The sequence below is a fragment of the Mobula birostris genome, chromosome 2, assembly GCF_030028105.1.
Source record: "Mobula birostris isolate sMobBir1 chromosome 2, sMobBir1.hap1, whole genome shotgun sequence".
Taxonomy (NCBI): Eukaryota; Metazoa; Chordata; class Chondrichthyes; order Myliobatiformes; family Myliobatidae; genus Mobula; species Mobula birostris.
In genome coordinates this window covers 156801908-156825850 of record NC_092371.1, presented here as the reverse complement: position 1 = coordinate 156825850, position 23943 = coordinate 156801908, and the positions used below count along the sequence as shown (strand labels likewise).

Here is a 23943-nt window from a genome sequence, read left to right as displayed (position 1 = left end):
ACAGTACAGGCCCTTCGGCCCACAACGTTGTGCCAACCCTCAAACCCTGCCTCCCATATAAGCCCCCACCTTAAATTCCTCCATATACCTGTCTAGTAGTCTCTTAAACTTCACTAGTGTATCTCCCTCCACCACTGACTCAGGCAGTGCATTCCACGCACCAACCACTCTCTGAGTAAAAAAACCTTCCTCTAATATCCCCCTTGAACTTCCCACCCCTTACCTTAAAGCCATGTCCTCTTGTGTTGAGCAGTGGTGCCCTCTATCTATTCCTCTTATTATCTTGTACACCTCTATCATGTCTCCTCTCATCCTCCTTCTCTCCAAAGAGTAAAGCCCGAGCTCCCTTAATCTCTGATCATAATGCATACTCTCTAAACCAGGCAGCATCCTAGTAAATCTCCTCTGTAACCTTTCCAATGCTTCCACATCCTTCCTATAGTGAGGCGACCAGAAATGGACACAGTACTCCAAGTGTGGTCTAACCAGAGTTTTATAGAGCTGCATCATTACATCGCGACTCTTAAACTCTAACCCTCGACTTATGAAAGCTAACACCCCATAAGCTTTCTTAACTACCCTATCCACCTGTGAGGCAACTTTCAGGGATCTGTGGACATGTACCCCGAGATCCCTCTGCTCCTCCACACTACCAAGTATCCTGCCATTTACTTTGTACTCTGCCTTGGAGTTTGTCCTTCCAAAGTGTACCACCTCACACTTCTCCGGGTTGAACTCCATCTGCCACTTCTCAGCCCACTTCTGCATCCTATCAATGTCTCTCTGCAATCTTCGACAATCCTGTACACTATCTACAACACCAGCAACCTTTGTGTCATCTGCAAACTTGCCAACCCACCCTTCTACCTCCACATTCAGGTCATTAATAAATTTCACAAAAAGAAGGTCCACCAGATTGATTCCTGGGATGGCAGGACTTTCATATGATGAAAGACGGGATCGACTAGGCTTATATTCGCTGGAATTTAGAAGATTGAGGGGGATCTTATTGAAACATATAAAATTTTGAAGGGATTGGACAGGCTAGATGCAGGAAGATTGTTCCCGATGTTGGGGAAGTCCAGAATGAGGGGTCACAGTTTAAGGATAAAGGGGAAGCCTTTTAGGACCGAGATGAGGAAAAACTTCTTCACACAGAGAGTGGTGAATCTGTGGAATTCTCTGCCACAGGAAACAGTTGAGGCCAGTTCATTGGCTATATTTAAGAGGGAGTTAGATATGGCCCTTGTGGTTAAAGGGATCAGGGGGTATGGAGAGAAGGCAGGTACAGGGTTCTGAATTGGATGATCAGCCATGATCATACTGAATGGCGGTGCAGGCTCGAAGGGCCGAACAGCCTACTCTGGCACCTATTTTCTATGTTTCTATAACCTAATTTTGCTCCTGTGTATTATGGTTTTATGATTTATCTAAGATTCTTAAATGCCCCGAACGTATCTACCTTTACCACCATCCCCAGCAATGTATTCTACTCATGTGGCACTCCTTAACATACCTCTGACATCCTCCCTATACTCTCCTCCAATCACATTAAAAGTACATCCTTTTGTATTCGCTAGTGCTGCCCTGACAAAAAGTTGTGAATTCATTGAAACACCATAAATAATTGAATAATGAGGAAAGTTGACAGGTTAGATTTGAGCAGACTTATATTACTTAAATCCTGGAAAAACACTGGGTGGAAATATATTGTAAGATATCCACGAAATGGGTTGAAATTACTTTGATTCACTTGGCAATAACATTGTGTTAGACTCCAACCTTTGTATCTGCGTACATCAAGTGATATTTAGTGACTGAATTGTACTGTGTGTCCAAAGATTTGCTTGTGTCAGGTGGGTAGGGTCACAATTGTCTGGTCTGAGTCAGGTGTCCTGCAGCGCTCCCTCTGTTAAGTGTTAATGTAGCCAAGACTCAAAATCACTACCTCTTCTCCCGACGAGGAATGGCATTGAGCCAGTTGGCACTCTCTGCCAGCTGTCCAGTCAAGATCAAAGTTCACCTCAAAGAGAGAGTCTTGTAATCATCACTTTGGCACAGAACCAATCCAGGTAATTTGCAAGGTACAGAAGGAGAGACTCCCATTCGATTGTACTTCAAATCAATAGTGATGTCAAGAGACGTGATATACCATAAAATAGACAGCTCAGGTACCATTTCACATGATCATCCCCACCCTACTTCCATCACCATCATTCTGCTTTATCTGCATAACCTTTTATTCCTTCCTCTATTCAATGGACTCTCCTGATATCTCTTACTTTGGAAAGCAACATTCTACTGTTCAACAATATAAACTGCAGTGGAACAGAAAAGGGTATTTAGCTCAAATCCTTTGGTAAAAATGGATAAGACAGGGAGTTAGTACCTGAAAATGTTTAGCTGTCATGTCTCTCTTCAGACGCCAAACCTGCTCTTTGTCTTCAGCATTTTCCATTTTCACATTTCCAGGTTTAGTCAGTATCTTTTAGTTAAGACCTTCTGTTATCTCCATAGTTCTGGTAATCCTGCACTTTTCTTAGAATGTCAGCACATTTAATGTCATGGAATCCTTTTTCTTGCTGACAAAAAAAAAGATAGAGGCTTAGAAATTCAGTCACCTAGCAATGTTTATTTTGAGCTGTCTGGTGGATAGTGAGTGTAAAATCGATTGTGAAATGCAATTGCGAATTTAGAACTCTCAAAGGCCTGTGATCAGCTACCTCCGTGTCTGTGATGTGGCCATGCTCAGAATATGCAAGTGTGTTGTTACTCTACAAGGAACATCCGAATAACACCTCCTGAAGCTGAATTGCAGGCTTGGAATTAACAATTGGTGTAGACCACACACTGAAAAGCAGCTTTTTAAACCTAAACCTAGTGGGGAGCCCTGCTAAAGGGATTATCAATCTGTAGCATCTTTACTGGGGCGTCAAAGGGATGAAGATTACCATGGCAGTATGGAGTTGAGGCCACTGATCAAATAAAATCATAACAGCTCATCATCCCTATCTATGGTTATCGCTTTTGCATGCATTAGGCCCATTTCCCTCTACTCGTTTCCTTTGAAAATCCATCCAAATGCCTTTTAATCCTTGGAGTTCTGTATGCCTTTACTGCCTTCTTGGGCAGCACATTCCAGATAAACTCATACCATTTCAATCTCCTTTAAGTTTCTCTTACTCACCTAAGATCTGTGTCTTCTAGTTCTAAGCTTGCCTGCCCTAGAAAAGATACAGCTGTTGGAATTTTACTAACCTCAATAAAATCATCTTTCAGCCTCCACTGTTACAATGAGAATAAATCCAGCCTATCCAATCGTTCCTTTTTACGGCATCCCTCCATTCCTGGTAATGTCTTACTGAATCTCTTATGAGCTTTCTCTTTGGTCACCACATCCTTCTTGTAGTGTAGCAACTGGAACTGTACAATACTCCAACTCCAGTCTAACCAATGTTTAGCACAACTGCAACATGACATCAACTCAAAGGTTGAAGTCTGTATGGAAGGAGAACCTTCACCAAAGCTATGAAGATCCTGATGAATTCCATTTATTTGTCTCTACGAGTGAAGTCCCAAATACATTCTTCACTGCTCTACCTTGTTCAGCATGAAGCAGCAACTACATTATTTATCCCATGACTCATTCTGATACATGGGGTTGGCAGTGTAGTGGCTGCTTAATGTTAAACTTTACACACCTTGCATCCTGCAATGATGTAAGGTGTATAGTGGTTATCAATTTCTATTTGAATGACAGCAACTTGGAAAAGCTTCCTGCATAACACAAAGACCTTCACTACTAATAAAGGCAAGAAAAAATGGTGCTTGCATTGCTTAGGACAAGGCAGACTCTGAGTATATGTCATCATATACTACCATGAGATTCTTTTTCTTAAGGCATTTACAAGTTAATAAAGAAATATAATAGAATTTATGAAAAATCTATACATAAAGACAGACAAATAACCAATGTGCAAAAGAAGACAAATTGTGCAAATAAATAAAAAAAATACCAAGAATCTGAGTGAAACAACTTTCTCACATCTCTTACCCATTATGTTGGAACTGCCCTTAAAACAGAAACATCAGAGTTCTCTCACTTGATCATTACAGCAGCAGCTAAAGAACACAGAAGTCTGCCTTTGGCCCATTGCCCTCTTCATATTACTACCATCAGAAAAGAGATACAAGAGCCTGAAGACACACATATAATGTTTCGGGAGCAATTTCTTCCCCTCCACCGTATATGTATTCACAAGTATTCATAAGTAGGCACACTGGCTCTCCTTTCCCCTTCTAGCCAAAGAGTAATGTGTGCTTGGTGGTTCACTACAGGCTAAACATCACAACGTTGCGCTTTGCTTGAGCTGGTGTAAAAGTGTGAGCTGTGGAATGGGTGATCAGTTGTTGGGCAACAGATCACCCATTCCGCAGCTCACACACTTACATCTGCTGGCACTTACCAAGTGGTCTTTTGTGTGTACCTGGAGTAAAGAGCTGATGGGGAGCCACAATGTACAGATACAGTAAGAGTAGTTCGCCTGTAGGTAAAATGCCGATGGAAGTGGGATCTGAGCAACCAGATTGAATTTTGGCTTACTATTGTACCCTGAACAATTCTCAACTCATACTACTGGCCATTGACTCGTTGCCCCCTTAGACCATTGATGTACAAAGGAATCTTGGGGTGCAGGTACATAGCTCCTAAGAAAGACAGCAGAAATTGATAAGGTGCTAAAGAAGGCATAATGCAGGCTTGCCTTCATTGGTCGAGGCTTTTAAAGGGAAGCTAGATTAGTGTATGCGGGGAAAGGAACAATCATAAAGAAATCCTTTGAGCAATCCAGTGGAACCGTTTTTCCAAAGAGTGATGAGTACATTGACCTTGCAGCTCAAAGCATTGCTGCGGGAAATGGTAGAGGTTCATTAAACTTGGGAACAGGAATGAGAGAACAATCAAAAGTTATGGGATTAGAATGAAAATGAACAGTGGTAGCAGGAGGCCTGCGAAGTGTATAAACACTGGCATAGAATAGTAAAATAATCAGTTTCAGTGCTGTATGTTCTATATGAGAGGCCCGTCACATCTAGTTTTACAGAAATGGGTCTTTTTGAGGTGTGCCCATGTTATGCACTGCTCAATTTACAGCTTTACAACCTGCTGCAATAATTTGTCACCTTCCTGATCAGGAGTGTTTGATTAACATGTTCAGTTTTAGTTTTATTACAAACAGGTACAGGTCAGGCAGCACCTGTGGGGAGAGAAACTGAAGGAAAGTGTCAGGTGAATGACACGTAATCAAATTTTAGTGTTCATTGAGTTGTTTCTTCAAGGACAATGCTTGAAGAGCTGAATGGCCAGCGCGTTTCTTTTCAGTATTCCTCAGACACAGACTTTCTGAGAAATTTGACTTCTAAAGTACAAGGAGGAAGACCCCAATCTCATCTAAACCAATGATAAAATTATAGCAAACACGTGTAATTCAAATATGTGTAACTTGTTTTAATACACAGATTGGAATAAAAGTACACCACTCAGTACCTGTTTTATTCATGCCTTGTCATTAATTTCAGTAAAAATGCATAAGATGCAAATGTGAATGTGTGATTTGTACAACCATGGAGCTTTCATAAACCTCTATTCTGTCCTTAGAATTTGGATTGATGGCAGAGCATACAATAAAAAGTCAGCGACCTCGATCAGTTCATGAGAGAAAGGTCCCTCAGGAACAAGCTGATGCTGGTAAAATTATGCCACATACTGGTAATTAATTCAATAGTCTATACCTGTCTTTATTTGATCAACTTAACAAACCCACTGCATGTCTCCATAATTTTTTTTTCTTTTAATTGTGCAGCTGATGTTTCTTGTATATTAATTGTTTTCTTTATGCTCAGTCACTTCAAGGTGTCCAGAGATACCTTCAAGTCAGTAGCTATATAATAATTGGTAGCATAGAATTAGAACTAAGATAACTAAGTCATTGCATGGAAACATTGAATTATTATTTACATGTCTTTCTACTAGTTTTGGACATACAGTACCCCAAAATGATGCATGAACTGAGTATGTTGAAATTTGAAATTAATGTTTGTGTGAGAGTTTATCATGGCTTGGAGACACTGTTTGGGGAGCTCTTTTTCTTGGTTCTAGTATCTAGGGAAACCCCTGCTTCTCACAGTGTGGGGGAATGTTAACCTAGTCTGCCTGACAGGAAATACACAGGATCAGGTGTAACACTGGTTTTTTATATGCCTGATTTTATTTGCATCATAAAGTCAACTTAATCCATGGTTTTCCTGCACAGGATTAGGTTAATATTAACCCCAATATCTCTGCAGCCTTTCATGTTGTCACTTTGTGTTTACTGTTAATAATGTGCATGCCACCAGAGCTTCTATAGGATTTGTGCTGTAGAAGAATGTTTACATTCAATTTCAAGACAATATTAATACTGGCTTTAATTCAGCAACTATAATTAACATAGACATCGTTCATCATTTTAAAAACTTTACGAACTCTCATATTTTCCACCTCTTGATGAAAATACAAGTCTGTTCGAAGAGCTAACATTTCACCCAACTCCTCTTATTAGGCATGGTTTGGAGGGTAAACTGCCACCATTCCTTAGCTGTTGGAAACAAGCAGCTTCCCAAACGTACACATGTGGCAGACTAGGAAAAAGTCTTGTATTCTTACACTGTACAAAAGGTTTTTATTCATCTTACTTCCTCATGGTGTAGAATTTTATGTTCAATATAATTTTTCAAAAGCACACATTCAAAATATCACAAGCTCAAGCAGATGGAAATGAATATGTCTGAACTGTGGAGATGTTTAAGTGCTTAAAGATTAGTGTTTAGTGGATTAATGATAGACAATGCCCATCTTTCCCATAACATTCAAGATTCATGACAAACCTATTGCGTGAGACCCATTTTTAATTAAGAAGATGTGCTTCTGAAAAAGATTTCCAGGCTACGGGGTTCACATTTGAGAGGAAGGATTGGATTGGAAGAGAGAGAATGGAAGAGGGGACTGATAAAGTTAGCTGACTAGAATGAAGGTGTTCCCTTCCTGCCAGTCAGTCAAGGAGTGACATAGACAATTATGCTGAAGAAGCCTTCAGTTCAGTTCGGCCATCACCTTATCTGTTGAAAGTCAGACCATGGTAAGTAGCTGATCCAAAGTTCTGAATATTAGGATGCTCAACCACATTTATCAGGATATTCAAACAGGATTGAGTATTTTCATTTATCTTTACTTTTGCATGCTTTCTGAATTTAAATTCTCCTTTCTTCATGTTGTGCTTCTAAATTTGTTGGCATAAGCCTGGAATAAGTGGACAGTTTCACTGCAAAGGGTCATTGTATGAGTTCAGAATCGGTGTGTAACTACAGTTGGTGTTCATTGTAAACTTTGATTTCTGTCCAACAAATCTGATCAACAACACCATCCATGTGTACATAAAGTATATCAAAATTGCTGCTACATTCTCTCTAATCTGTCTCAACATTAAACTATAACTTTAAAAAATGCAGATGCTGGAAATCCAAAATAAAACAGAAAATTTGAGAAATGCTCAATAGGTCAAGCAGCATCTGATAGGAGAGAAAAAGGGTTAATGTTTCAAGTTGATAGCTTCACATTACAACAAATGTTGATTTCAAATGGTATGCCTGAGTTTTTCTCCACAAATGTGGCATGACCTGAGTTTCTCCAAGATTTTCTGACTTTTTTTTGTTTTATAATTTTAAAAAGTGGTCTGTTTTGGCTTTAATTATATAATGCAAACTCATTTTTGCAAACATTAAAAAATATTTTAGGTTTGCAATTAAGACATGAGGGAACATTTTAAATTGAGTTGGATGGTATATTCTGTCATTTCTGTCTGTATTAATGTGTGTTATCTTTTGCTGTTTATTATACAAATAAACATTTAGAAAGTAAGATATTGACTGGTTAGGTAGAAGAAAATACTCTACTGAAGTGTAATTCAGACTGCAGTTTATTTAAGAGATCTCTGGATGTGACAGTATTTGAATAAAATTCAAACCCTCAGTCAAACCGTACACAGAGATGCAATTATTGGAATTGGCAGTCTGGAAGATAACATAAGGAAAATAAAGTCATCATCTTTGTTCCTCATAGCATTACTGGTTACCTGTGTGTTGACTTCACTTAAGCACAAACACAAAATAAATGCTTCAGTGTGTCCTTCCTGCTAATAATTTCTCCCTTTCAGCAGTTTGTCATTTTGATGAAACTGCTGCAAGCATAGATATGGGCAAGAAGCTTTAATACAGCTGGGTTAATACAACAGCAGCACCAGAGTTTTATGAAGACAATGAAAGACCAAAGAGCCTTTTAAGAGGATCTGTATTAAAGCATTCAGAGAGAGTGAGGCCACAGGACATATTTAGATTGCTGATGGTAGTTTCCAGCGATCATATTTGTTTACATAAAAAACTACTCCAATTTGTCAACTCCTTTCTGATTGGTAGCACAACAGCAGATTTTGAAGATAAGCTATTCCCCTTTCTCCCCGCCCCCCCCAACTGCCCACTCCAACTAAATTATACATTAGGAATAGCATTGTTTGTTTGCTTCCATTTTTATTAAAGAAAGAATTATCTTTGCTGCCCTTGAATAATTTGTTTTCCAAAAATGAAGGACTTTTTTCTTCTGCTCATTAAATTAATAAAAACTTATAAAAACATAAGAAAACCAGAAAAGAACTGGGCCTCTTGGCCCCTCAAGCGTGACCTTCTCCAGTCAATGTGATTATGACTTATCTCTTCTTCTGTTCTAGTTCCATAGAGCTCTCAGTTCCTTGATCTTTCCAAAACAAAAACATCTACCTCCCATTTAAATGCCTCCAATGATCTAGACTTCAACCTCCCTTCGATAGACAATTCCTGAATGGCACCAACCAGTGTAAGAAATTACAACCACATCAGTTTCAAATAATTACCCTTTAATATTGTCTTGTTCGATATATGTCAAAACCATGTGTCAAGATGTATCATCTATGGTGTTATGCCCCCTCAAAATCTGATATGTTTCCATAAGATTACCCCTGATATTTCTAAATTCTGAAAAATGTACATTGAATTCCTTATTTGCTGATCACAGTACAACCTTTTCACTCCAGGAATATGCTGAGTGAATCTCTGTTTGACTCTCTTCAATAACTTTTTAAAATGGATTTCATGAAGTATGTCAGTGGTAATGAACCTGATTCAGAGATTCTGATGAGAGTACTAAAGTACAGTAATCCTGTATCTGCACAAATGTAACAATACTTTCCTATTTCTGAACTCCAAGCCTCTTTCATTAAAGGCCAATGTACCATTTCATTTTCTAACTACTTATAGCAGCTGCCTGCTAACATTTTAGCAAATCGGGCATAAAACACCAAAACCTCTCTGTATTCACTCTTCTACAGTCTCTCTCCATTTAGATAATAATCTGCCTTTAGATTCCTCTTATGCTAATGAATGACTCACGCTTACCATTAATCAAGCTTTCACCCACTCATTCAATCTATCTATAACCTGCTGCAGAGTTGAAATATCCTCCCCTCTTTTTCATGTTGACAACCTTGCACCTAGTCCCTTCATCCAGGTCTTTAATATAAGTTGTAAATAACTGAGGGTCAAAAATTGATCCTAGCCCAATCCACTGTTACATCCTCCCAGCCTGAAAAAAAGAACCTTTATTTCTACTTCTGTGCAATGACTAAGTATACTTAGTTATCGTCAAGAATATTTGGTGAGGATCTAATAAATTGAAACAAAAATCTTCAAAATAAAACAAAAATGCGAAGTGCTGGTTATACCAGAAGATCTGTCAGCCACTGAGAAGAGAGAAGACTACTCTGTAATCAGAGCTGTAAGTTTAGTGGGAATAACAGCTCCAGGTGGAAAAGCCATCATTCACCCATTTGGATGCAAGGAATTTGGTGACTTTTGTAGACATATAGTCAAAGCCCTAGTTCACTCAGCCTGTTCTCTAATCCAGGCAGCATCCTGATAAAACTCATCTACACCCTATAATGAGGTGACCAAAACTGAACACAATACTCCAAGTGCAGTCTAAGCAGGGTTTTAAAAAGCTACAACATTACCTTATGGCTTTTGAAATTAATTCCCTGACCAATGAAGGCCAACATAACCTACACCTTCTTAATCACCTTATTAACTTGGGCTGCACCTTTGAGTAATCTATGGACGTAAACCCAAGATCTCTCTGTTCCTCCACACTGTTAAGAATCCTGCCATTAAACCTGTATTCTGCCTTCAAGTTCAACCTTCCAAAGTGAATCACTCTGTCTTCCTAAGATACCAATTTGCCTGCTGGGAATTAGCTCTCAGATCCAGCAATAGATTAAACCTAACAGGAGATGCAGACATCCCATATGTATTTCAATGAGGATTGTAGGGATGTGGAAAATTCTTTGTATTTTGTTTTATATTTTTAATGACTTTAAAATGTTATAGTTGATTTTATTTATTTTGAATGTCACAGACATTCAGAAGCATTTATAATAAACCTAACAGTTTTGACAGGCTGCAAAGCTTGAAGGCTGTCAAAAGTTATTTGGTGCGGATCTTCCCCAGTGCACTGTTAGAGGCCCAGAGACTACTTAGGCCTGATCACTGGAATCCAGCATGCTTCAGGTGAGCATGGTAGTCTCTCTATATTTGAAACATGTGAGTTGAAGCACCAAGTGTTGCAGACAGGATCATGGGTGGGAAATCTCTCTTTCAGATGCTCACTGACTTGCTGCGCATATCTAATATTTCGATCTTCGAACATGATGTTGGTCAATTACACTCTTGAACTGATCGGTGACTAACTCTAGTTACCTGTATTTTCTTAATATTTCCTTAATATGGCTAATAAATAAATTCCATATTGGAAATCAGCAGTTAATCCGGCATCAATTTACATTTGCAGAGGAGTTTTAAATTAATACAGAAGTGTTTCTTAACTTTATTTTTGATCTGCTTGTACTTAAATTTTAGACCCTCACTCCAATAGTGACACAATTAGTGTATCTCTATTAATTCTATTATTTTCCTGTTATATAGGTTAAAAAAAAATCCACATCACTTTCGAAACCTGTAAATATCATGGCATACTTCTGTAAACTATTCTTTAAATTTAATCCTTGGATTCTAGGTAACATTCTAGTTAGTCTACACTACAATCCCACTAAGACCAATAAATTTTTCCAAATCTGTGTGTATAGAACAACTTTCTGGGTGTGAGGCACTAACTTAGCTCAAACCCTAGCTCCACTGTTGTGTAGTTTTGGCTTTGAAACCGTGTAGAGGTTGGTGCTAACTGTTCATTTGTGTGCACAGTCCATTCATACAAGAATTACACTTCCCTGTTTGAATAATACAAAAAAGAGTGAAAGGGGTTGAATATTAGAAACAGAACCCTTGAAAATACACTTAGTGGCCACTTTATTAGCTACAGGAGTAGAACCCAATGTGGTCTTCTGCTTCTATAACCCGTCACTTCAAGGTGTTGTGCATTCAGAGATGCTCTTCTGCACAGCATGGTTGTAACATATGGTTATTTGAGTTATCTGTCTCCTTCTTGTCAGCTTGAACCATTCTGATCATTCTCCACTGGCCTCTCTATTAACTCCGAGAGATTGTTGTTTGTGAAAATCCCAAGAGATCAGCAGTTCCTGAAATACTCGAACTACCCCATCTGGTATGAACAATTATTCCACAGTCAATCACTTGGATCATATTTCTTCCCCATTCTGATGTTTGGTCTGAAAAATAACTGAACTTCACAATCATGTCTGCATGCTTTTAGGCATTGAATTGCTGCCACATGATTGGCTGATTGGATATTTGCAATAAAGCTCAGGTGTAAAGATATACCTAATAAAGTGGCCACAGAGTGTATATTATGTCAACTTCATTAAAACACCTGCTTTCTTTTTCTGGAGATCCTAGGCCTGAAGTGATCTTACTGATTGAAGTGGCAGTCATCTAGCCATTCTATAATTATTATTATGTCTCTCAGGTTTTGTTTCATCATTTCCAAAGATAACCACAGAGCCAAGTGTAAGACAGTTTATAACCCTGTAATTAATGTGTCAGTGCATTTGAAAGCAATTTAGATTATTATGATTCATAACTCAGTGGGTACATAATAACTAACAACACTGATACAACTTTCATTAAATGTTAATAAGACTCACCCATTGTTCCTTGGAGGTATAATTTTTGCTTGTTTCCTGACCTCTATTAATTTTGTCACAGCATTATTTCTCAAACATAAATGGGGTTCCCAATCTAAAGACCAAGAATCCTGGACCAGGCATGGTCTATAGTACTTTTGCTCTGAAAGATCATATCTTACAAGGAAAAGATGAAGACAGAAGTCTGAAGTCAGGATTCTATCTGTTTCAGAAATACAATGCTGAGAGATCCCTTCAACCTCCCCCTCTGTTCTCCATCACGCTGCCGTCCATGTGGGCTTATCACAGTATGGACATCAATTCCCAGCACAGATAAAATTAGGTCAATAAAGCAATTAGCCAGTCCACGGAAGTTCCAAGGGCAGCTTTAAGACTACTAGAAATGTTTTTTTCCATCTCAGAAATGTGGCTGATTTCCAGTCAAGCTCCCAGGACATTTCAAATTTATCTACAGCAGCTAAAAACAATCTTTCCAGGAAGGCACCATTGATCAGGAGCCACTTATTGCAGAATTCACGGCACAATGAAGGCTGAACTTTCCACATAATTATCATTCCTAATCAGTTTTTGAGATCGATAAGAAGTCTTGACAACTGTTACCTTCAACATCCTCTTGATTATAGTTTCCACTTAGACCATAAGACATAGGAGCAGAAATAAACCATTCAGCCCATTGAGTCTTCTCCACCATTCCATCATGGCTGATTTATTATCCTCTCAACCTCGTTCTTCTGCATTCTTCCCGTAAATATTGACGCCCTGACTAATCAAGAATCTATCAACCTCCGCTTTAGATAAATTTTATTTTATTTGGTAATACATCGTGAATTAGGCCCTTTCAGCCCTTTGAACTATGCCATGCAACTCCCGACAAACCCAATTAACCTTAACGTAATCACAGGACAATTTACAATGACCGATTAACCTACCCAGTACATCTTTGGACTATGGGAGGGAATGGAGCACCTGGGGATAACCCATACATTCCACAGTGAGGATGTACAGAGACTCCTTACAGAACAGTGCCAGAACTGAACTCCGAAATCCGGAACGCCCCAAGCTGTAGTAGTGTCGCGGTAACTATGACTTGTCCTCCACACCCAACTGTGGCAGTGAATGTACAGATTCTCCACCATCTGGCTAAAAAAATTCCTCCTCATCTCTGTTCTAAAGGTACACTCTTGTATTCTAAGGCTCTGCACTCTTGGAAATATCTTCTCCACATCCACTGTAAATAGGCCTTTCAATATCTAATAGATTTCAATGAGATTTCCCCCTCCCCACCCTCCCCAATTCTTCTAAAGTCCCATGAGTATAGGCTCCAAGTCATCAAAAGCTTTTAAACATTAACCCTTTCATTTCTGGGATAATTCTCGTGAACCTCCTCTAGACCCTCTTCAATGCTAGCACATCCTTTCTTAGAAAGGCGCCCCCCCAAAACTGTTCACAATATACCATGCCTTGTAAATCCTCAGCACAAGAATAAATTATGTGTGACACAAGATGTAAAATATCTTTATCTTGTTTATTTTGAAATGTGTTATATTATTTTAATGCTATTTAATAATTGGTCTGTCATCTTTTGTATACAGGAGACCCTGTTACAGAAGAATGGACCCAGTGGAGTATGTGTTCAGTAACATGTGGTCAAGGGTCGCAGGTGCGAACCAGAGCTTGTGTATCATCTTACGGGATACTGTGCAGCGTGCCTTTAAGAGAATCAAGGGTTTGCAATAACACTGTCCTCTGTCCAGGTAGTGTTAGCAATGGATGAGTAAAAGTATGGATGTTTAATTCTATGACTAGCTATAGACAAGAAGACAAAAAATCATTCACACATTCTTGCATCTTGCTCCTGCTGTCATTTGTTTTTACTCAGTATAATTAAATGTTTGGACATTTTACCTGTATAAGCTTAAAGCAGTGTGGAAATCAAAAACCTTTTAAATTGATGTGGCAATGACTTGCTTTTGATTGACTTGCTGTGGTACAACGCACGCTCTGTGTGTGGCTAGGTCATAACAATTCTTTCAATTAGACCTGTAAGCAGATCACACTGTTTAGGCTAAAGCATCAGGTAAATTGGAGTATGTCTTGCCATTATGCTGCCATCAGTTTGTACAGATGCCTGTTCAGCAGTATTTATCTATTTCTTTGTTTCTGCACCTTTCTGTAAAATTTGAACTGTTTACATTCTGATTTTTTGAAAACTAGCTGGCATGCAAATAGGGCATTGTTGTTTGATAGAGATTGTTTGAATATTTTAAAATGACTTGCTGTTTTGATCAAGATCATCCATAATTAACCCGGCCACTTTACAGTGGAATTAACAGTGTAGAGGCAAACAAGAATGAAAAATACGCATTGCAAGGATAATATATATTTAATAGAAATGGATACTGAAAACTGCCAGCGCATGTTAGCATTTGATTAGGATTCTTAGCAGTAGAATAGAATAAATCAAATGTAATTTACATTCCTACCAAATGCAGGAAAGGTCTGTTATATAACCACCAACAAATTCAACTCTCCTCCTCACACTCTGGCACTGTGATGAAAGTCATGTAAGCTGACAAATGTTGATTGACTTCAGGATTGGGTTACAAAATGTACAATCTTAAGACAGGCAAGGGTGAGGACTGGCACCTGTTCTTGGCAAATTTGGCCAGGTAAATAATAACTCCCATCCCAATGTCCTCACAGACACAACGGCATCACAGAAATGTTGCGTAGTTGTATGCGTTCTGGAAGAAGAGTATTTGCTGCTGAAGCGTACAGTTTATCAGCCTCCTAGCCTGAGGAAATGGCCAAACTCTCAGTGTCATGGTGTTCTTTGTTTCTGTTGAGTTTCAATTAAACCCCTGTAGAGGAAGATTGAAACACTGAGCATCTGGCTTTTACTGCTACACACAATACCAAGGAGTAAATGGCAGTAGTGTTGATAGAGTCTGTGGCTAATTCTCCAGCATTTGCCACTGTCCTTGCTTTAGATCACGTTTATTTAAGCAATAAAAGGGCTGACTCTGATCCCAGGGAATGGACTGAGCTGAGTTGGATTGAACGATTCGACTGTCAGGTTAAGTCCTTCAAACTTAACTGCTTTGATTCAGTTGCTGCTACAAGGCGCAGGGATGTTCTTTATTGCTAGCACGTTACTGCTTACCCGATAAATAAAGCTGAAAGCTAACATCCAAATTGAACTTTCCTCTCCAACACCACAGTTCTGCTAACTGTGCTTGACTTGCCAGAGGCACACAATGTAACATGGATGGCAAGCTTACCCAGGGGCTCAGCTGGGCCCAAGCTTCTCCCTCGGCCTATCTAAAGAAGGACAATGGGAATGCCACGGTAGTCACTCTCTAGGCTTGAAGAGTAATGCAATGGGAAATTATCCAGTTTTTCAGCTGCTTCCATTGATCCCTTCTTGACAATTAATGAAAACTGGGTCAGACTCAGGTGTGATGCCACCGTTGTTGAATAACCTAGAAGCTGTCAGTTTCCAGGAACCCTTTGAATAAGGTACACTCATGGTACACTGACACCTTAAACACAGGAAACGCAGGGGATCCAAATAACTGCAGATCTTATTTAGACACCCATAATGTTTTTGCTTGGGCCAGCTGGTGGTGTAGTGGCATCAGCACTGGGCTTCAAGGTGGATGGTCCTGAGTTCGAATCCAGGCAAATCTCACCTTGGGCAGCAGCAGCATAGTATCTGTGTAGAAGAAAGGCCTGGCAATCTACTTCTGTATCTTTCCAGGAAAACCCAATGGACAACTACACTATCCATAGGGTCACTGTGAGTCGATGGAACTCAACAACAACGTTTTGTTATTTTTAATATTTGTGGCTTAATACCAGAAATCCCCCTGTGATTTCTACCACTGTCTTGCTCCCCTCAGGCAATAATAACATTTATTTATTTCCAGTTTCCTGAGAGCATAAGATTGGCTGGTACTGAATCACATGCTGGCACTCTGTGATAGCCTCACCTAATGACACAACCACGTCACCCGATCCTGGCACAACACTTTCCAGCAAATCTGAAAAAATAATGCATTTAGGATTATGTCATTCAGCTGTCACATATCAAGCAGTGATTAATGTTGTTCTGGTGGATCAGTGATACCATCAGGAGCAGGGGCAGGGAGCTTAAGTGCAGAGCCAGACTTTATCTTCCATCTCAGCCGCTTCAGTCTGATACAGCTGCTGCAGATTAAGATGCAGTCAGCTCTCTCCAGGCTGTGAGTTATTAACACATGAATTAGTTTTCTTTTCATGCAGTTTCTCTCAAAAACCTCCAAGCAATACATCACTAATTTGGAATCCCCTTCAGAGATCTGTCTTTTCTGATGACACAGAAATGTACAGGATTCACAGCATCATCAGTATCCTGCCCTAAAGGTGCTTGGTGTTGGCAGTTGTGCAGTATGAAATTTATGAATCCACAAGTTTATATAAAATATTACATTTTTTATCTATTATTGTTCTTCGGGAAGGTGTGAAATATGCAAAACTCCATCTGCACCTCCATTTTTGTTAGCTTTTTCATATTAAGGAAGATTCCTTCTTTTAATAATTATGTCCATTCCTGTCCTGTCAGGATATAAAAATTAATTTAATTTCATTTTTAATAAATAGGAAGTCACTCAGAGCTCACTCACCCTGTTAGAACAAGCATGAGTGGGAGTTCAAATCCCAGCACGTAGCTGTGAATTCAAATAATCCTGTTATCAAAACAGAAAAGAAATGCTGGCCTGGTTTGTGATAACCATGAAATGACCAAATTGCAAGAGGAAAAAAATCCCATTTGATTCACTGATGTCCTTCAGGAAGTCTGGCATCCTCCTTTACTGCCAGTGTGCACTCCTGACTCATCAATGTAGCTGCCCCTTAACTCACAAGTTCAAGTTCAAGATTAATTGTCATTCAATCATACACATTTATACAGCTAAACAAAACTGTGTTCCGTCAGGGCTAAGGTGCAAAAAGCAGCACATACAGTTAAGATAGCACACGCTGTCAGAAAATAATATTAGCACAAGTCTCTGAGTGGCATGGCCTGAAGATTGATGGTGCATGCGATGCTGTTCTGGAATATTCTCAAGCAATGAAGGATGGGCAATAAATATTGATGTTGTCAGCAATATCCCTGTGGGAAAAATAAATACAAATTGAAAAGTTGTCAATGTATCATAGTCATTAAATCGTAATCATGAATTTAATTTTTATCGAGATTCTACTACCTTAGTTCTTCCTCTTTATCTCCTCAACTAATACACAGTTATTGTCTTACTCCTTGGCCTCCCTAAAACTGTTCCCCAGCCAGGGAGATAAAATGAGGACCTGCTTTCACGATTCAAGATTCAAATTTGTTTATCGTCCTTCATCAGTACACCAGTGTAAAGGAGAATAAAATGATTGTTACTCCAGATCCAATGCAGCATAAAAAAACACACTAAGCATAACGCAATAAATATAAATACATAAGATTAGCTTATGTACATGGATCTATATGGATATGAATCAATTCTTCACAAGGAAAGAGTGAAGAGCATTACCAATATGCTCTTCCTTCTTTCCCTGTGAAGAATTGATTCATATCCATATAGATCCATGGAAGATGACCCAGTTGGAGAGTAATTGTTAAAGCCAGTGTTGTGGGACTGTTGACATTCTCTAAGTAATTCTAAAGCACATGCACACTCGCTCCACACTCACTGCTGATGTCACCACTTACAACACCATGTTACAAATTAAGAAAATTACTCTCACTTATTTGACATAATTATCATGTTATCAGCTTCTGCAAAGCATCAACCATTGTGTAAGTGAATGACTATATACTATTTTATTTTCATTCTTTGGGTTTTTTGGATTGACAGTAAAAATTACAGATTTTCATGATAAAATTACCCATGCTAAGAATTTTGTTTTTCCCAGTCCCTGACTGTTCCAGGAGTACGTAGAGGTGTTCCTGTCGAACCCCTTGCCCCTGCCACTAACCACCAACCCCCCCCCCCCCCCGCCGGTAACTGGGAGATTGCAGTTATGTTCCATTTCACGTTTGTCAAGGAGCCATTATCAGTGGTATGTGGCATGAGGGAACAACATTCCCCACACACAATGCCTGCAGACACCACTCACACAAGCATAAGATATTCATCTCATCTTTTCAAATATATTATTGTTGTTGTGTCTAACCTCTGCTTTTACAAACTGCCTTTACTCTTTTGTAGTGCATGGCGTCTGGGAAGACTGGTCACCCTGGAGCTTATGCTCATTTACTTGTGGCAGAGGCCAGAGGACGAGGTCTAGGTCGTGCATTTCTCCTCAATATGGTGGGCGTGCATGTGATGGGCCAGAGTCGCAAACGAAGATGTGCAACATTGCTTTGTGCCCAGGTTAGTACAACACACAGTCATAAAGTAGGCTGTAAGTGCTCTGAAATACCATAGGTGCCATCCATTCATCCCTTAAGCCCATGCAGCCATTCAGTCAGGTCACAGTTCATCCATTTCTTCACTCCATGCAAATGCTGTGATCAATTACCTTTGATACCTGTGCCCAGCTAAAATTTATCAAGTGTGAAGTGAAAACCAAAGCATCGACTGCTTTTTCAGTGAGAGGATTTCTGATTCGTGAGTAGCTCCACTCTAATTTTAAGGTAATGCTTCCTTGCTTCCTGTAACAATAATTTTCCTTAGGTTATTGAAGGAATTTGCTATTAAAGTCATAGTTAATGATCCGTAATTTATCGCCCTACAATGTTAGTGGGGGAAAGCATTTGCCTCACTCCTCAGGGGTGGAGTGGAGCTGGTGATAGACAGTGGAAACTGGCTGATGTTTGAAAGCTGGCAATAAGTCAAGCTGCTATGAAATTAAGTGTTCCACAGATGTCTAAAAGGACAATACTGAAAGTCACCTTCAGTAATAATGCAATTTGCCATCATTCAATAGCACTTCCTTCATTGTGTACAAGGTTGGGATGTCATGTTGCATCTGCTAGGACCACAATGAAATATTGTGAAAGTTCTGTTTGCCACACTATAGGAAGGATGTGATAGCAATAGGGAGAGTGCAGGAGAGATTCACCAGGATGTTGCCAGGCATGAAGGGTAGAATTACAAGGAGAGATTGGATCGGCTGAGTTCATTCTCACTGGAATATAGGAAGTTGAGAAGTGACATTATTGATCTTTATAAAATTATGAGGGGCATAGATAGAGTTTTTCAGAAGTCTGAACTAGAGAGTACAGGATTAAGGTGAAATGGGTGAAATTGAAAAGAGATCTGAGAGGTAAGTTTTCCCACACAGAGGGTGAGGGTTATATGGAATGAGCTGCCAGAGATGGTGGAGGAAGATACAATTACAATGTTTAAAAGGCATTTGGAGGGTACTTCGAGAGGAAAAGCATAGAAGGATTATGGATCTAATGCAGGCAAATAGGATTGTGTAGACAAAGATCACAGTAGGTGTAGACAGGATGTACTATAAGGACCTGTTTTGGTGATTCTTAAAATCGATCTTGATTTTACACAGTTAGACTTGCATACACTACTCACAGTTGTCAAGAGCAGGGGGATCTCAAACTATTGGTAAACGTTAAGTGCAGTTCATTGGCTTGCTAGTTCATTTCATAGGGCAATTGAAAAGAAAATGGATATTTACGTAGTGCTGTACATGGACTTTGAGTGTCTCAAAGCACTTTACAAACTACATTTGAATTATTTCCAGCCTTATAATGGAAGGGATGCAGCAGCCAATTTGCAGACCTAAAGGTTACCTAAAACAACAATGTGGACAAAGACTAGATAATTGGGTTTCACTATAACGTTGATTGAGGGATTAGCACTGGAATAGTTTGAAAGCATTATGAATAGTTTGCTTGCTTCCTGTGTAGTGGCATCCACACCAGAATTTGAGGCAAATGGTTCCAGGTTTGAACTTGGCCAGCTCCTTGCACGTTTTCCATCCATGCTGGGTTGAGCATCGGCCTCATTGAAAAAAAACAAACAAATTCAAGGGTGCCGCCCAGTGCTCCACAAGTCATGGAGGGGAACAGCTACTTGCTGTGACGTAGAACCATAACATCTTATGCATCCATCTAAGCAAGTTTGAACAAGAACGTTCTCACTTTCATTGAACCTTTACAGACTGTAAAACACTGGCCTGATTCCACCTCTAGTACCAGTATTGAACCCTAACAGTGTACAGCTTTATAGTCACCTTCACAGATGTTAGCTGTTATAGTTTCTAGGTTTGTAAAAATTAATATGTTTTAAAATCCAATTAATATTATTTTTTTTAAATGGGAACTTTCCAGTGTTAGATTCGCCTATAAAAGGAAATGTCTCCTCCATATAACACCATAGGTTCTTAAGACATAGAAGCAGAATTAGGCCATTTGATCTATCAGGTCTGCTCTGCCATTTGATCATGGTTGATTAATTATTCCCTCTCAACCCCACTCACCTGCCTTATCTCTGTGACCTTTGACACCCTTACTAATCAAGGACCTATCAGCCTCCATTTTAAAATACACATAATGGCTTAGACAGCCATCTGTAGCAAAGAATTCTACAAATTCACCACCCTCTGGCTAAAGAAATACCTCCTCGTCTCCATTCTACCTATTAAGACCCCTCAGGATTTCATATTTTTCAATCAAGTCACCTATAAGTATGTAACTTTGCCAAATCTCAGTAAAACAAGGAACTGTTGATTTTTCACATGGAGTAACCCAAAGTCACAGCATTGCATTATTGATCCTTGAAGTGTCATCCAGATTTAAAGGAAAGATTCAGCAAGAATGGTCATTACCAGGATAGGATAAGTGACTTTCAGGGAGTCAGTACACGGCACACTTCACCAGAAATCAGGTCTTTTTTTTATGACCATTTATGAATTAGTTGTAATTTTGTGGCAAACTAGTAACTGTTTTGATAGATGTTTATTTTGCCTGACGATACCATCAAGTGTCCCAATTTGCTGAGATTCCCAGCAAATAAAAACAACGTGCAAAGGAACTCAGTGAGCCGGGCTGCATTTCTAGAGGTAACTGGACCATTTGCCTAGACTGGGTCTACTGAGTTTCACAATTTGCTAGGTCAGTACTTAATACCATGAGGGTTGAATTTCCATAGTGCAGAGAAGGTGTTAACAACTGTTTTGATCATTGCAACTTCAGCACAAAATGGGCAGAAAGCCAAAATATGAACTTTGAGGTCTTGTTTCTTATTTTTAGACAATGACCCCTAGTTCTACATTCCTCCATAAGAGGAAACATGCCCTCTGGATCCACACTGTCACAGCCACTCAGGTTTCCATAGATTTCAATTGTCACCTCTCACTTATCCAAACTCTAGTCTAGCCTAGCCACTTCAATTTTTCTTATAAATCATCCCACACATAGCAGGTATTAGTCTAGTTTACCTTCTCTGAACTGCTTCCATCATATTAACATCCTTCCTTAAATAGAGACCAATATGATTCACAGTGGCCCAGATGTTATATCACCAATGTCCAATATAGCTGTGAAATAAACTTCCTACTTTTGTATACGCAGCCATGATTGTTTAGTGCATTCAGCATATGACAATTAAGAAAAATTCCTAGCTTGGTGAGTGGATGAGGCAAACAGTTTGCTTTATGCCAATTCCAAAGCTATATTTTACATATCTGCCCAGTGTTTTACTTTCTTACTTTGTTAATAATTGTAGAAGTCAATTAATTTTGTTTCCTTCTGTAGTATTTGTTTAATTAATCACACTTCTATTGGAATATATCAAGTTATTACCCTTTCTGTCCTTGGATTGATTTATTTCTTTTATTTTGAGATTCAGTATGACAGCAGGCCTTTCTAGCCCATGCCACCCAACTACACCCATGCGACCAATTAAGCTACTAACCTGTAGATCTTTGGAATGTGGGAGTAAACCAGAGCATCTGGAAGAAACCCAGGTAGTTATGGGTAGAATGTACAGATTAGTTAGAGACAGCGGCAGAACTGAACTCAGGTCACTGGCCTTTAAGAGTGTTACCCTAACAGCTATGCTACCATGCCACCCACAAATTTGCCAAGTATATTCCACTACCATCCAACATCAAAATTGCTGGCAGTGCTTGGGAAGTCAGCCAGCCAGGTGGATACCTAACATGAGCTTCCTATTTTTATTTTTCCTGACTGCTACTGATTGGCGTTCTGTCCATTTTGTGCTGATTTTCCATGATTCTCAGTTCCATTTTTTTTATCTGAGGCTGGTGCTAATTGACTTTGCTGTTCTATACCATATGAACTTGTGGCTTTAAAGTGATAAAACACAAGCTCAAGGAGCTTGGGCGAGATTCGGAAGGTACACTCAGTGGCCACATTATTAGATACACCCGTATACCTGCTCATTAATGCAAATATCTAAGCCAATCATGTAGCAGCAATTCAATGCATAAAAGCATACAGTCATCGTCAAGAGGTTCAATTGTTGTTCAGACCAAACATCAGAATGGGGAGGAAATGCGATCTAAGTGATTTGACTGTGAAATGATTGCTAGTGTCAGCCAGGGTGGTTTGAGTATTTCAGAGTCTGCTGATCTCTAGGATTTTCACACACAACAGTCTCTAAAGCTTCCAGAGAATCATATGAAAAACAAACAAAAAACATCCAGTGAGCAGCAGTTCTGTTGGGAAAAACACCATGTTAATGAGAGAAGATTCAAGATTCAAAGATTCAAAAAACTTTATTGTCATTCTAACCATACATCAGCTCTGCAGGGCAGAATGAGACAACATTTCTCAGGGGCAGTGCAATCATAACATAACAAACGCAACACTAAATAATAAACATAAAAATAAATAGTAAAACACAACAGCCACATGTCAGTTAAAATCAGTTATAAGTGTCCAGTGCAAGTTAAAAGTGTCCAAAGCAGAGTCAGGTGGAGCAGCTATTTAGCAGTCTGACTGCCTGTGGGAGGAAGCTGTTTAGTAGCTTTGTGGTTTTAGTTTTGATGCTCCTGTAACGTTTGCCTGATGGCAGAAGAACAAACAGTTCATGGAGAGGGTGTGAGGGGTCTTTAATGATGTACCGTGTCTTCTGGAGGCATCGACTCTGAAAGAGGTCTTGGACAGAAAGGTAGGGAGACCCCAGTAATCTTCTCCGCTCCCCTAACCACCCTCTGCAAGGCTTTTTTGTCGACAGCACTGCAGCTGGAGTACCAGGTTGTGATGCAAAAGGTCAGCACACTCTCAACCACGCCTCTGTAGAATGTAGTTAAGATGTTGGTGGGGAATGACGCTTGTTTAAGCTTCCTCAGAAACTACAATGGCCAGACTGGCTTAAGGTGACAACAGTAACTCAAATAACCATGCATTGCAACAGAATTGTGCAGAAAAGCATCTCTGTAAGCACAAAGTGTTGAATGTTGAAGTGGATGGGCTACAGCAGGAGAAGATCATGAACAAGAGATTCCTAATAAAGTGGTGACTTAATATAATAGGTCCAATGATCTACCTTTAAAGTAGGTTTTAATGAGGAGTGAAGTGACAGCAAGATTTGGGAATGTTTAGGAATTTCAGAGGTTCATACCAACAGAGCTGGAATAATGAAAACTGGATGGAAATGGAAATTGGCAAAGACCTTAGAGGATAGTGGGACCAGTGGAGATGGGTCAAATTTGACCACAGATGAATTTGCAAGCAGAGATGTAG

General features: G+C 39.4%; 1 protein-coding gene across 9 annotated transcripts in view; it reads left to right on the top strand.

Annotated features, from left to right (window-relative positions):
• adgrb3 (adhesion G protein-coupled receptor B3) overlaps positions 1-23943 on the top strand; it is an 817113-nt gene that overhangs the window by 339549 nt on the left and 453621 nt on the right. For 5 of the 9 annotated variants that reach the window (XM_072250515.1, XM_072250510.1, XM_072250505.1 and 2 more), the window contains exons 3-5: positions 5657-5767; positions 13829-13990; positions 18476-18640. In XM_072250515.1, coding sequence (XP_072106616.1) covers positions 5657-5767; positions 13829-13990; positions 18476-18640 — 438 coding nt within the window. Of the gene's footprint in view, positions 1-5656; positions 5768-13828; positions 13991-18475; positions 18641-23943 lie in introns of those variants that run through there. The other 4 variants (XM_072250502.1, XM_072250531.1, XM_072250534.1 and 1 more) reach the window with 4 other exon arrangements.